The sequence below is a fragment of the Hypanus sabinus genome, chromosome 17, assembly GCF_030144855.1.
Source record: "Hypanus sabinus isolate sHypSab1 chromosome 17, sHypSab1.hap1, whole genome shotgun sequence".
Taxonomy (NCBI): Eukaryota; Metazoa; Chordata; class Chondrichthyes; order Myliobatiformes; family Dasyatidae; genus Hypanus; species Hypanus sabinus.
The window spans coordinates 44,539,127-44,549,596 of NC_082722.1; the positions used below are offsets into that span (position 1 = coordinate 44,539,127).

Below are 10,470 nucleotides of genomic sequence, written 5' to 3' on the forward strand. Positions count from 1 at the left end.
ATAAAGATAAATTGAATTTGTCCCTATTGCTCATTACTAAGAAAGAAATGCTATGCAATGTGAAGAGTACTAAAAGCTCTTTATGAAAAATATTGTGGAATTACATACAAAAATAATTTTAAATTATTGAATAACCAGATATCTTGTTTAACACTGCAAATTTAAACGTTTCTCTTGAGTGGTATTTGAAGGAAGATTATTACCTTCAGCCAACAAAAAAATCTAATAACCCAACCTGCATTGAAAACTTGTAATGTTACCAAGCAAAATGCATTTGGGTTATGCACTTCTTTTTTAAAAAAAAAATCATCTTAAATACCTATAAAATAGATAGGTATATTTTTTTTAAATATTATTTTTAATGTCTCCCATGGTTTTGCACACAGTGCCCAAGGAACACAGAAAGCCTACAGCACAATACAGGCCCTTCAGCCCTCAAAGCTTTGCTGAACATGCCCTTACTATAGAAATTACCTAGGGATACCCATAGCCCTCTATTTTTTTAAGCTCCATGTACCTATCCAGGAGTCTCTTAAAAGACTCTAACATATCTGCCTACACCACTGTTGCCGGCTGCCCATTCCATGCACTCACCTCTCTCTGTATAAAAAACTTACCCCTGACATCTCCTCTGTACCTACTCCCAAGCACCTTAAAACTGTGCCCTCTCATATTAGTCATTATATTGTTTATTTGTGGTCAGTGTGACATTGAAAGCAATTATATACCACATGAAGGAAATGGAAATAATAAATACCCATGATGCAATGGGCTAATTGTTCCTTCTCCTTCATTTTAGTTGAATAAAGAATTGGATGTATTGTATTGAGCATGGGAATTCTCTGATTTTTCTTTAGAAACTGCATCGAAAGATTAAAGATTAGAGATTAACTTTATTTGTCACATGTACATTGAAGCATACAGTGAACTGCAATCATTTTGCATCCAATCAAATCAGCGAGGATGGTGCTGGGGGCAGCCAAGTGTCACCATAGCATGCCCGCAACTCAATAACCCTAACCGTATGTGGTAGGAAGCATGCAGAGGAAACCCACGCATTCATGGGAAGAACATACATACTCCTTACAGACAGTGGCTGGAATTGAACCCCTATCAGTGAGCACTGGTGCTGGAAAGCAATTGCACTAACCACTAAGCTAATGGTTACAATAAAATCTAATAAAATTTTCTCTGCTTATAATTGGGTGAATAAGATGTAAGTATCTTACTTGCCCAATATCAGCAGACAAAAATTAACAAAATCAGTGCCTCTATGGCGGAAGTAAGAACTTCAAATACTCTTATTAAAAAATAACCCGGAGTTGATGGGTTTGCAACTCAAGAATGTGGATATAAGTATTGTATTCTTCTGAAATTCTTTAATTTTCTTTTATCTTTTAGGATTTTGGTGAATAACATATCAAGTGCTGGAAAGGAAAGATTGAAAAATGCCTGGCATAAAAATCCAAATCTTCGATTGAATTAATTTTATAGATTAAAATGCGTAGCAGTATCTATTGTGCAAACCTGCCACTTGGTTCCACTGAAAGGTGCACAGAACAGCCCATGAAGCACTTGCGTGCTTTTATCGAAATCTCCAGAAGCAAGCTTGCTTGTTCAGGCTGGCCTGTTTCGCTTGAAGAGTACTCTCTTCAGCAGCTTAATTCTGGACTTATATGGTTAATGTGGAAGATAAAAACATATTTAAGAGATTTTTATTATATTGCATGTCAAAGGTCAATACAATGATATAAAAGTATAATGGTAGTCCTTCAGATTCGAAGAAGACACATTGAAACCTGTGTGCGATGGAGTTTTAAGTGGAACAGCCATTGAACGGGCAATCCCACTCTCTCAGCAGAAGAAGCCTTGATCCAGTAGCACGGACAACCGTTACGGCCGGAGACCTCTCCTGCTGCAGTGGATGACCAGGACATCTAAGTGTCTTGTCGTGCTCTTAGCGCTCCACAACACTTGCTCGGCAGAAGAAGCCTTGATCCAGTAGCACGGACAACCGTTACGGCCGGAGACCTCTCCTGCTGCAGTGGATGACCAGGACGTCTAAGTGTCTTGTCGTGCTCTTAGCGCTCCACAACACCTGCTGGCCCGCCTTCTTGGCCGTTGGACCATTAATTGGTCTCCTCCACTCAATCTGCCAGGGCCAGATGTCACGCGCTGGGATAGACAGACCCCCTACCTCACCGAGGGTGGAAGACACGTCGGCTACCCTCACCTGGTTTGGCCCGTCTGCCGAGACGGTTTAGCGGGGTGTGGCCGCTGCGCGTCTTACAGCTACTTGGAGCCACAGGTGAGAGCTGAGTGCCGGATGGGGACCAAAGGTGGACGAGCTGTCCTGAAAAAGGCACGGCAGGCTCCCCCACCAGAGGTGCTGCCCCTCCCTAGACACCCCATACACCCCAAAAAGTATAAAAGTACGATTAGGTGAGAAAGACATACCATGATGTACTCAAAGCTCCTTACTCCCAAGTTCTTGTCTGAGTGAATCTGTTGGGTTTTTCATAGAAGAACAGCGAAAGCTCTGTTTTATTATGGCATGGTAAAGAGGTTCAGTTGTTGTTCAGATCAAACATCAGAATAGGGAAGAAGTGTGATCTAAGTGATTGTCACCATGTTGGTGCCAGGTGGGGTGGTTTGTGTATCTCAGAAACTGCTGATCTCCTGGGATTTCCACACACAACAGTCTCCAGAGTGTACAGAGAACAATGTGTAAGTCAAAAAACATCCAGTGAGCAGCTGTTCTGTGGGTGAAAATACTTTGTTAATGAGAGAGGTCAGAGGAGAACGGCCAGACTAGTTCAGGCTGACAGTAAGGTGACAGTAACTCAAATACTCATGTGTTACAACAAGGAAGCAAAAATTAGTGGGAAAACTGAGGACTGGATGACTTTTAAAAACTTACAGAAGGAAACTAAGAATGTCATTAGGAAAGAAAAGATGAATTATGAAAAGAAGTTAGCAATTAACATAAAAAAGGATACTAGAAGTTTTTTTTAAATATATGAAGAGTAAAAGAGTGACATGGGTAGATATAGGACCAAATGAATATGATGCTGAAGAAGTTATAATGCAGGGATGGCCAAACAGCGGCTCGCGAGCCACCTGCGGCTCATGGAAATAGGTTGGTTGATCTCCTTTTTACCACATGCTGCCATTTCATAGAAATGAATGGGAAAGCATTTTGGCGATAAATAGAACCGTGGGAAATTCCTTGAGACTTAATTCCATCACTCAAGAGTTGGTGAGAATCGCTACGTGGCGCTGAAGACAGATGCGTGTGTTTCAAAATACACGACGTAGATCTATGTCGTTGGGCGCAGAAGGCGAAAGTAGCGCAGACGTAGATCTACTTCATTTGGCACTCAAAGTGTTAGTGAGTCGAGGCTGGACCTCACTCACGTCATGTACATTAACACAGTGTAACACAGGACGCTGAATTGTGCAGACCTAGTTGGTACACTGCGGATAAAAGTTCTGTTTACAAGTGTCTGAAAATTTTGTGAAGGAAGATGGCATCATCAAATTGTAAGAAATGAAGATATGAAGATGAAAACAGACATTTTAAGTCACAGTGGGAGGAAGATTTTGCATTCACCGTTAAAGGAGGTAAACCTTTGTGTCTTATCTGCAATGTGTCACTCAGTCATTACAAAGCCAATAATTTGAAATGCCACTATGAAACAAATCACAAAAACTCTTCGACTGATTATCCACATAAATCCGAATTACAGAAAAACAAATTAACTGTTAAAATCATCTCTAAATAGCCAGCAGACACTGTTGACAACATTCAGTAAGGAAGCTGATACAATGACTGAAGCTAGTTTCCTAATGTCATGGAATATTGCTCATGCTAAACGCCCATATTCTGATGGCAAATAAGAAGAATATAGCTGAAGTTGGTGCAGTGTTAGATCCAAATAACACAAAACTTCAACGACTAACGGCACAAACACCAGTTTCACGCCACAGTACTGTCTCCCGGATCAGTGCTGATGTTGCAGGCAAAATGATGTAAAGAATTCCCTTTCATTCAGTTTAGCTCTTGATGAATCTACAGACATACAAGACAACCCACAACTGGCAGTATTTATTTGCTATGTTTCCTCTGATGTAACTGTGAAAGAATTAGGTACAGTCAAGATTACTAGAGAGAAAATGCTTGGGAAGCTAAATGGACTAAGGATAGATAAGTCTCCTGGACCGGATGAGGTGCACCCACAGGTTCTGAAGGAGGTGGCTCTGGAGTTTGTGGAGGCATTGGAAATGATCTTCCAGGAATCAATAGTCTCTGGCATGGTTCCAGAGGACTGGAAGGTTGCAAATGTAGTTCCGCTGTTTAAGAGGCAGCAAAAAGAAAATTACAGACCTATTAGTCTGACATCAATAGTTGGAAAGTTATTGGAGTCAATCCTCAAGGTTATGAAATGCCTTGAGGTGCATGACAAGATAGGCCCAAGCCAGCATGGTTTCATGAAGAGAAAAATCCTGCTTCACCAACCTATTGGAATACTTTGAGGTAATCTCAAATAAGATTGACAAGGGAGAGGCTGTGGATGTTGTGTATTTGGATTTTCAAAAGGCCTTTGATAAGGTGCTGCATGAGAGGCTGCTTAATAAGATGAGAGCCCATGGAATTACAGGAAAGATATTGGAATGGGTGGAGCATTGGCTGATAGGCAGAAAGCAAAGGGTGGGAATAAAGGGATCCTATTCTGGTTGGTTGCTGGTTACTAGTGGTGGTCTGCCGGGGTCAGTGTTGGGGCCGCTTCTTTTTACACTGTATATCAATGACTTAGATGATGGATTAAATGGTTTTGTGGCTATGTTTGCAGATGACACCAAGATAGGTGGAGGAGCAGGAAGTGTTGAAGAAACGGAAAGGTTGCAGGAGACTTGGTCAGTTTAGGAGAGTGGGCAAAGAAATGGCAGATGAGATACAATGTTGAGAAATGTATGGTTGTAGATTTTGGAAAAATAAATAATCGGGCAGATTATTAGTTAGATGGAGAGAAAATTCAAAAATCGGAAGTGCAAAGGGACTTGAAGGTCTTCGTGCAGGATACCCTAAAGGTTATCCACCAGGTTGGATCGGCAGTAAGGAAAGCGAATGCTATGTTGGCATTTATTTCAAGAGGAATAGTGTATAAGAGTAAGGAGGTGCTGATGAGGCTCTATGGGCACTGGTGAGACCTCATTTGGAATACTGTGCGCAGATTTGGGCCCCCTGTCTTAGAAGGGGTGTACTGATGTTGGAGAGAGTTCAGAGAAGGTTTATGAGGATGATTCCTGGAATGCAGGGACTAACATATGAGGAGCGTTTGTCAGCTCTTGGACTATATTCATTAGAGTATAGAAGAATGAGGGGGGAATCTCGTAGAAACATTTTGAATGTTGAAAGGGTTAAACAGGGTAGATGTGGAAAGGCTGTTTGTTTCTCTTGGTTGGTGAGCCCAGGACAAGAGGCCACAGTCTTAGAATTAGAGGGTACCCATTTTAAATAGAGATGAAGAGAATTTTTTTTAGCCAGAGGGTTGTGAATTTATGGAATTCGTTGCCACATGCAGCTGTGGAGGCCCGATCATTGAGGCTTTTTAAGGAGGAGTTTGAGAGGTATCTGATTAGTCAAGGTATCAAGATATATGGGGAAAAAGCCGGAAATTAGAACTAGATGGGAGAATAGATTAGCTCATGGTGGAGTGGGGGAGCAGACTCGATGGGCCAAATGGCCTTCTTCTTCTTGTGGTGTGCAGAAGAGCATCTCTGGGTCTACAACATGTCAAACCTTGAAGTGGATGGGCTATTGCATTAGAAGATCATGACCAGGAAGTGGCCAGTGAGTATACAATAAGTGGAAAGTTTCATCAGTGTTGTTCGTCCAAGAAAATTTTCACTTAGTTATCAATGCATTATCTATTTTAAACCAGATATTACACTGCCAAAATTAATATAGTGCATTAAGGGCCTCTAGTGTTGTTGAAACTGCCAGGGAGTTCTGCCATGAGAATCTCATGCTGAAAGGACTGTAAGGACCTTTTGCTTTTCAGCTGTATTATTGAGTTACAGAAATTGTGCCAAACATGTCTCTTCATCAAAGGAATAATTTTTTTAACAGCATGTTAAAAAATGCACTTTACTAGATGAATAGCTGATCCAAATCCTTTGGGAAAATTTATAATCTCAACCCCATCCTTTGAAGAATATACAATTAAAGAGTAAATCACTACTTTTTAAAGTTATTATGTTCCAAGGCATTGTGATTAGTTAAAATAATCTAGCATAAGGTTTGTTATAAAAATATTGGAAATAAAGGCAGAAGTAGAACATTTTGTCCCATGAGACTGTTCTGCATTCAGTCATCTGTTCATTTATTTCAAGGCCTCTTTCCTGTAACAACTCCATAATCTTCAAGAGTCTTAGAGAAGTACAGCACAGAAACAGGCCCTTTGGCCCATCTAGTGCTTGCCAAAGCCACTTATACTGCCTTCTCCCACCGGGAGAGTAGCACTCCATACCTATTCTCTTAAATGTTGAAATCGAGCTCACATGCACCACTTGTGCTGGCAGCAAATTCCACATTCTCACAACCCTCTGAGTGAAGAAGTTTTCCCTCATGTTCCCCTTCAACTTTTCACCTTTCACCCTTAACCCATAACCTCTGGTTGTAGTTCTACCCACCTAAGTGGAAAAAGCCTGCTTGCATTTACCCTACCTAAGACCCTCTATCAAATCTCCTCTCAATCATCTACTTTCTAAGGAATATAGTCCCTAACCTAGTCAATCTTTCCTTATGACTCGAGTCCTACTGGTTCAATAATCAGGGGATTGAGATCAAAAATCGCAAGATGATGTTGCAGCTCTATAAAACTCTAGCGAGGCCACACGTGGAGTATTCTGTTCAATTCCGGTCACCTTGTTACAGGAAGAATGCGGAAGCAGACATCCCACCCTGCAAAAACTCATTTCAGTCAGTAGCACCCCTACCCCCCCCCCCCAGTCAACCTCCAAGGGTGTATGTAACACTTGTAACACTTCCTTCAGTGATTTTGTCTAATCTGTAACCCAAATTGGGTATGTGCACAAAATGTGACATTAAAATATGTACTTATATTATCATGGAGTCGTTTTTTATTCTATTACAACTTTAAGCAAGTCTACTGGGAGTTTGGCCTCATCATGTAGGACATCAATAGAGTAGCTCCTTAGCAGCTGGCCAGCTAGTATAAATAATATTAGCTATGCTAGTGAATGAATGACACCTGTTAAGTTCACCTCAACATGTCTTTTACAGTCATTTAACCCATCATGGGCAATAGAAAAGTCACTGTTGCAAACAGTGCAGTGAGCAACGCTGTCATTATTTTGACCCCTATTAGGCAGGGGTACACTTTAGTGTAGTCTGGGGTAAGGTACGTTTTTTTTTCTTTCTTTGGAATACCCGGCCATGGCACAGCAGGACACTAAACTGAACTGATGGACAATGAAAGAGAGAGAGAGGGGTTGACTGTAAAGCCCGCCCAAAGAGACAACCAATAGTTCTACTTAGCACAAAGAGAGACCAATCAGGAAGCTCCCTCTCGCTCTTGCTCTTCCTCTTCCTCTCCCTCACCCTCTCAAAAAAATCAATTTCCAGGATATTGTTTATAATTTGCGGGCATCAGGGAGCCGCTATCAACATGCGGGAGGCTTCTGGGAGAGGTGGGATCTCTGTGGAATATTTAAAGGGCCCAGAGGAGATTTACCAGGAAGATGCCAGGATTAGAAAGAATGTCTTATGAGGCTAAATTGAGCGAACAAAAGCACGTACCTTTGGCTAGAAGGAGGATGAAAAGAGACTTGATAGAGGTGTACAAGATGATAAGAGGTATGCATTGAGTAGAGAGCCCAAGACTTTTTCCTAGGGTTGAAATGGATAATATGAGGCAGGGGTGGGGTTGAGAGGAGGTATACATTTAAGATGTTTAGATAAAAGAATAGGTGATTATGTCAGAGGTAAGCTTTTTTTACACAGTGAGTGATCAGGGCATGGAACATGCTACCAAGAGTGGTGGTAGAGACAGATACATTAGGGATATTTATGAGACTCTTAGATAGCAACTTGGATGCAAGAAAAATGGTGTGCTATGTGGGAAGGAAGTGCTTGACTGACCTCGAAGTAGGTTCATGGTTGGCACAACCGAAGCACCCTTATGTGCTGTACTGGTCTATGTTCTCATGTTGGTAAGCTCCCAAGAGAAATTTAACAGCCTACAATTTGTATTCATTTAAATGAAGAATTATTAGTTGTGTTTATAGATCTTAATGAGCATTTTATATATAAATCAGCAACTGCTACAATTAAGGCTAATTATTCAAAAGTATACTTGTGCTACAGAAATTTGCCTTAAAGAATCTACTCATCAAGCAACTACATTCACCATATCTCACTTTGGGGTGAGACAGGCAGAGTCCACACCCAAAACTGTCTCAATCATACTCACTGCAACTGTCATTTGACCCACTTGGCACTTCTTTTTAAAAATGTCCTCAGTAAACAAAAGGGGTACATATCCACAATCCCTTATCCGAAATTCTGAAATCCAAAAAGCTCTGAAAACCAAAGTTTTTTTCACCAACAGCTGACGTCACTCAGGTGTGACGTGGCAGCACTCGCAGAGGCCGCCAGACTTCAGTTGTGGCTCAGCACTCGTACTGGTTACATGAACATTTGCTGTTCGCTGATATTTTGTGTTCACTGTTGACTTTGTGTTTAATTTCACTGTGAAAATGTTAAAAAGAGCTGCAGATACCCCTATGGGTAACAATGAGAAAAAGAGAAGGAAGCAGCTATCATTATCAATAACGCAGAAAGTGGAGTTATTGCAGAAGCCTGATCGTGGTGTGTCTGTGTGGTGTCTTACTGAAGAATATGGTGTCGGAACTACCACTGTATATGATTTAAAGAAACAGAAAGACAAGTTACTGAAGTTTTACAGTGACAGTAACGTTGTACATTTATTCCAATAAGTCATTTACCATGTGTTTGATTCGGTTTGTTTGAAGCTGTATATTTTTATGTTTTATTGAATGTTTTTGTTGGAAATAAAAAATGTTCTTGTCATTATTCCCTAAACAATACAGTATATCAACTATTTACATAACATTTACATTGTGTTAGGTATTATAAGTAATCTACAGGTAATTTAAAGTATACGGGAGGATGTGCATAGGTCTGGAGATCTGCCGGGTTCTAAAGTCCACCTGCACTGAGACAGGTTAAATAAGGGACTGGGACTTGAGCATACGTGTTTTTTTTGTATCTGCGGGGGGGGGGGGGGGGGTCTCAGAACTGATAAGGAGGGATTCTGAAATCTGAAAAAGTTCTGAATTCCGAAATGAAACTGACCCCAAGGATTTCGGATAAGGGATTATGGACCTGTATTTTATACCTACTTTCTGTGAATGCAGTAGTCTATGAAACCTAATAATGGGAAGATTATGTATTTACCGATGAATAAACAATGAAATTGGCCTTGAACGAATATATTAACATTGACCCATTCAGTACTTCCCTTCAGAAGATACACAAACACCACTTTGGCAGCTGAACCTCACAAATGTATTGCATGCTAGTCATGGGGAATGCTTGGGAGATTTCCTTCAATAGTGTATGCTTATTCTGCTTACCTATGTAAGGGGTTTCTTCTTCTATGTTACTGCTAAGGCTAATAAAATGGCTTTTGTTATGTTAACTGGTGAGAGAGGACTTTCTCTCGCAGTTTGTTTGGGTTATAATTACTGATAACGAGGATTGTATTTATTTGTTAACCAATTGGGAGAGCTCTTATTTTTTCTTGTAGGTCTGTAAGCTAGTGTTGCGCGGACTTTTGGGGAGAAGGCGCGAGGGGGTTAGAGAGAGAAGGAGACGTGATGCTGTAAGCTGGGCGATGGAATGGACCCCGAGCGGGGGTCCGAGGTCCAGGGTTTCGGCGAGGAGAGGAGACGAGGACAGATTCGTGTGGAACGTCTGGTCGACCATTGTTGTTGGTCCCAGGCGGCAGGTCAAGGAGATCAGAGGGGATCGAATGGTGGCCAGAAGACTTTGTTAACTGAGCTCCAACGGTTGTGCACGAAGTGGTTGAATTTTGTTAAGTTTGCCGCCTTTTACTTTCCTATTGTATCTCTATTAAGTATATAGTTCAAGTACGATCCATAAAGTGTAATCATTTAATCACCTATTGTGTACTGTCTGTTATTTGGCGCGGTGGGGACATCACACAGCGTCTACACAAGCTAATTACCCAGTCTGGTGGGGCCGAAGACTGCTCCCCCGAGATGGAAGCGAGCTGAACAAGCCTAAGGCTTACCGGGGGGTTACACCTAAATCTCCCCATTCATTCAAATTTAACAGATGGTCTATAAGAATAATTGAAGTGTGCTTCAAACCTGAGTTTAGAGATCCAAGTACTGTCG

At 41.2% G+C, this 10,470-nt stretch overlaps 1 protein-coding gene across 1 annotated transcript in view; it reads left to right on the forward strand.

Moving 5' to 3' along the window:
- LOC132406865 (nucleotide-binding oligomerization domain-containing protein 1-like) overlaps positions 1-10,205 on the forward strand; it is a 54,748-nt gene extending 44,543 nt beyond the window's left edge. Inside the window, exon 14 of the mRNA XM_059992942.1 lies at positions 1,402-10,205. Coding sequence (XP_059848925.1) covers positions 1,402-1,486 — 85 coding nt within the window. The 3' untranslated portion in view covers positions 1,487-10,205. The remainder of the gene's footprint in view (positions 1-1,401) is intronic.
- Positions 10,206-10,470: the final 265 nt, after the last annotated feature.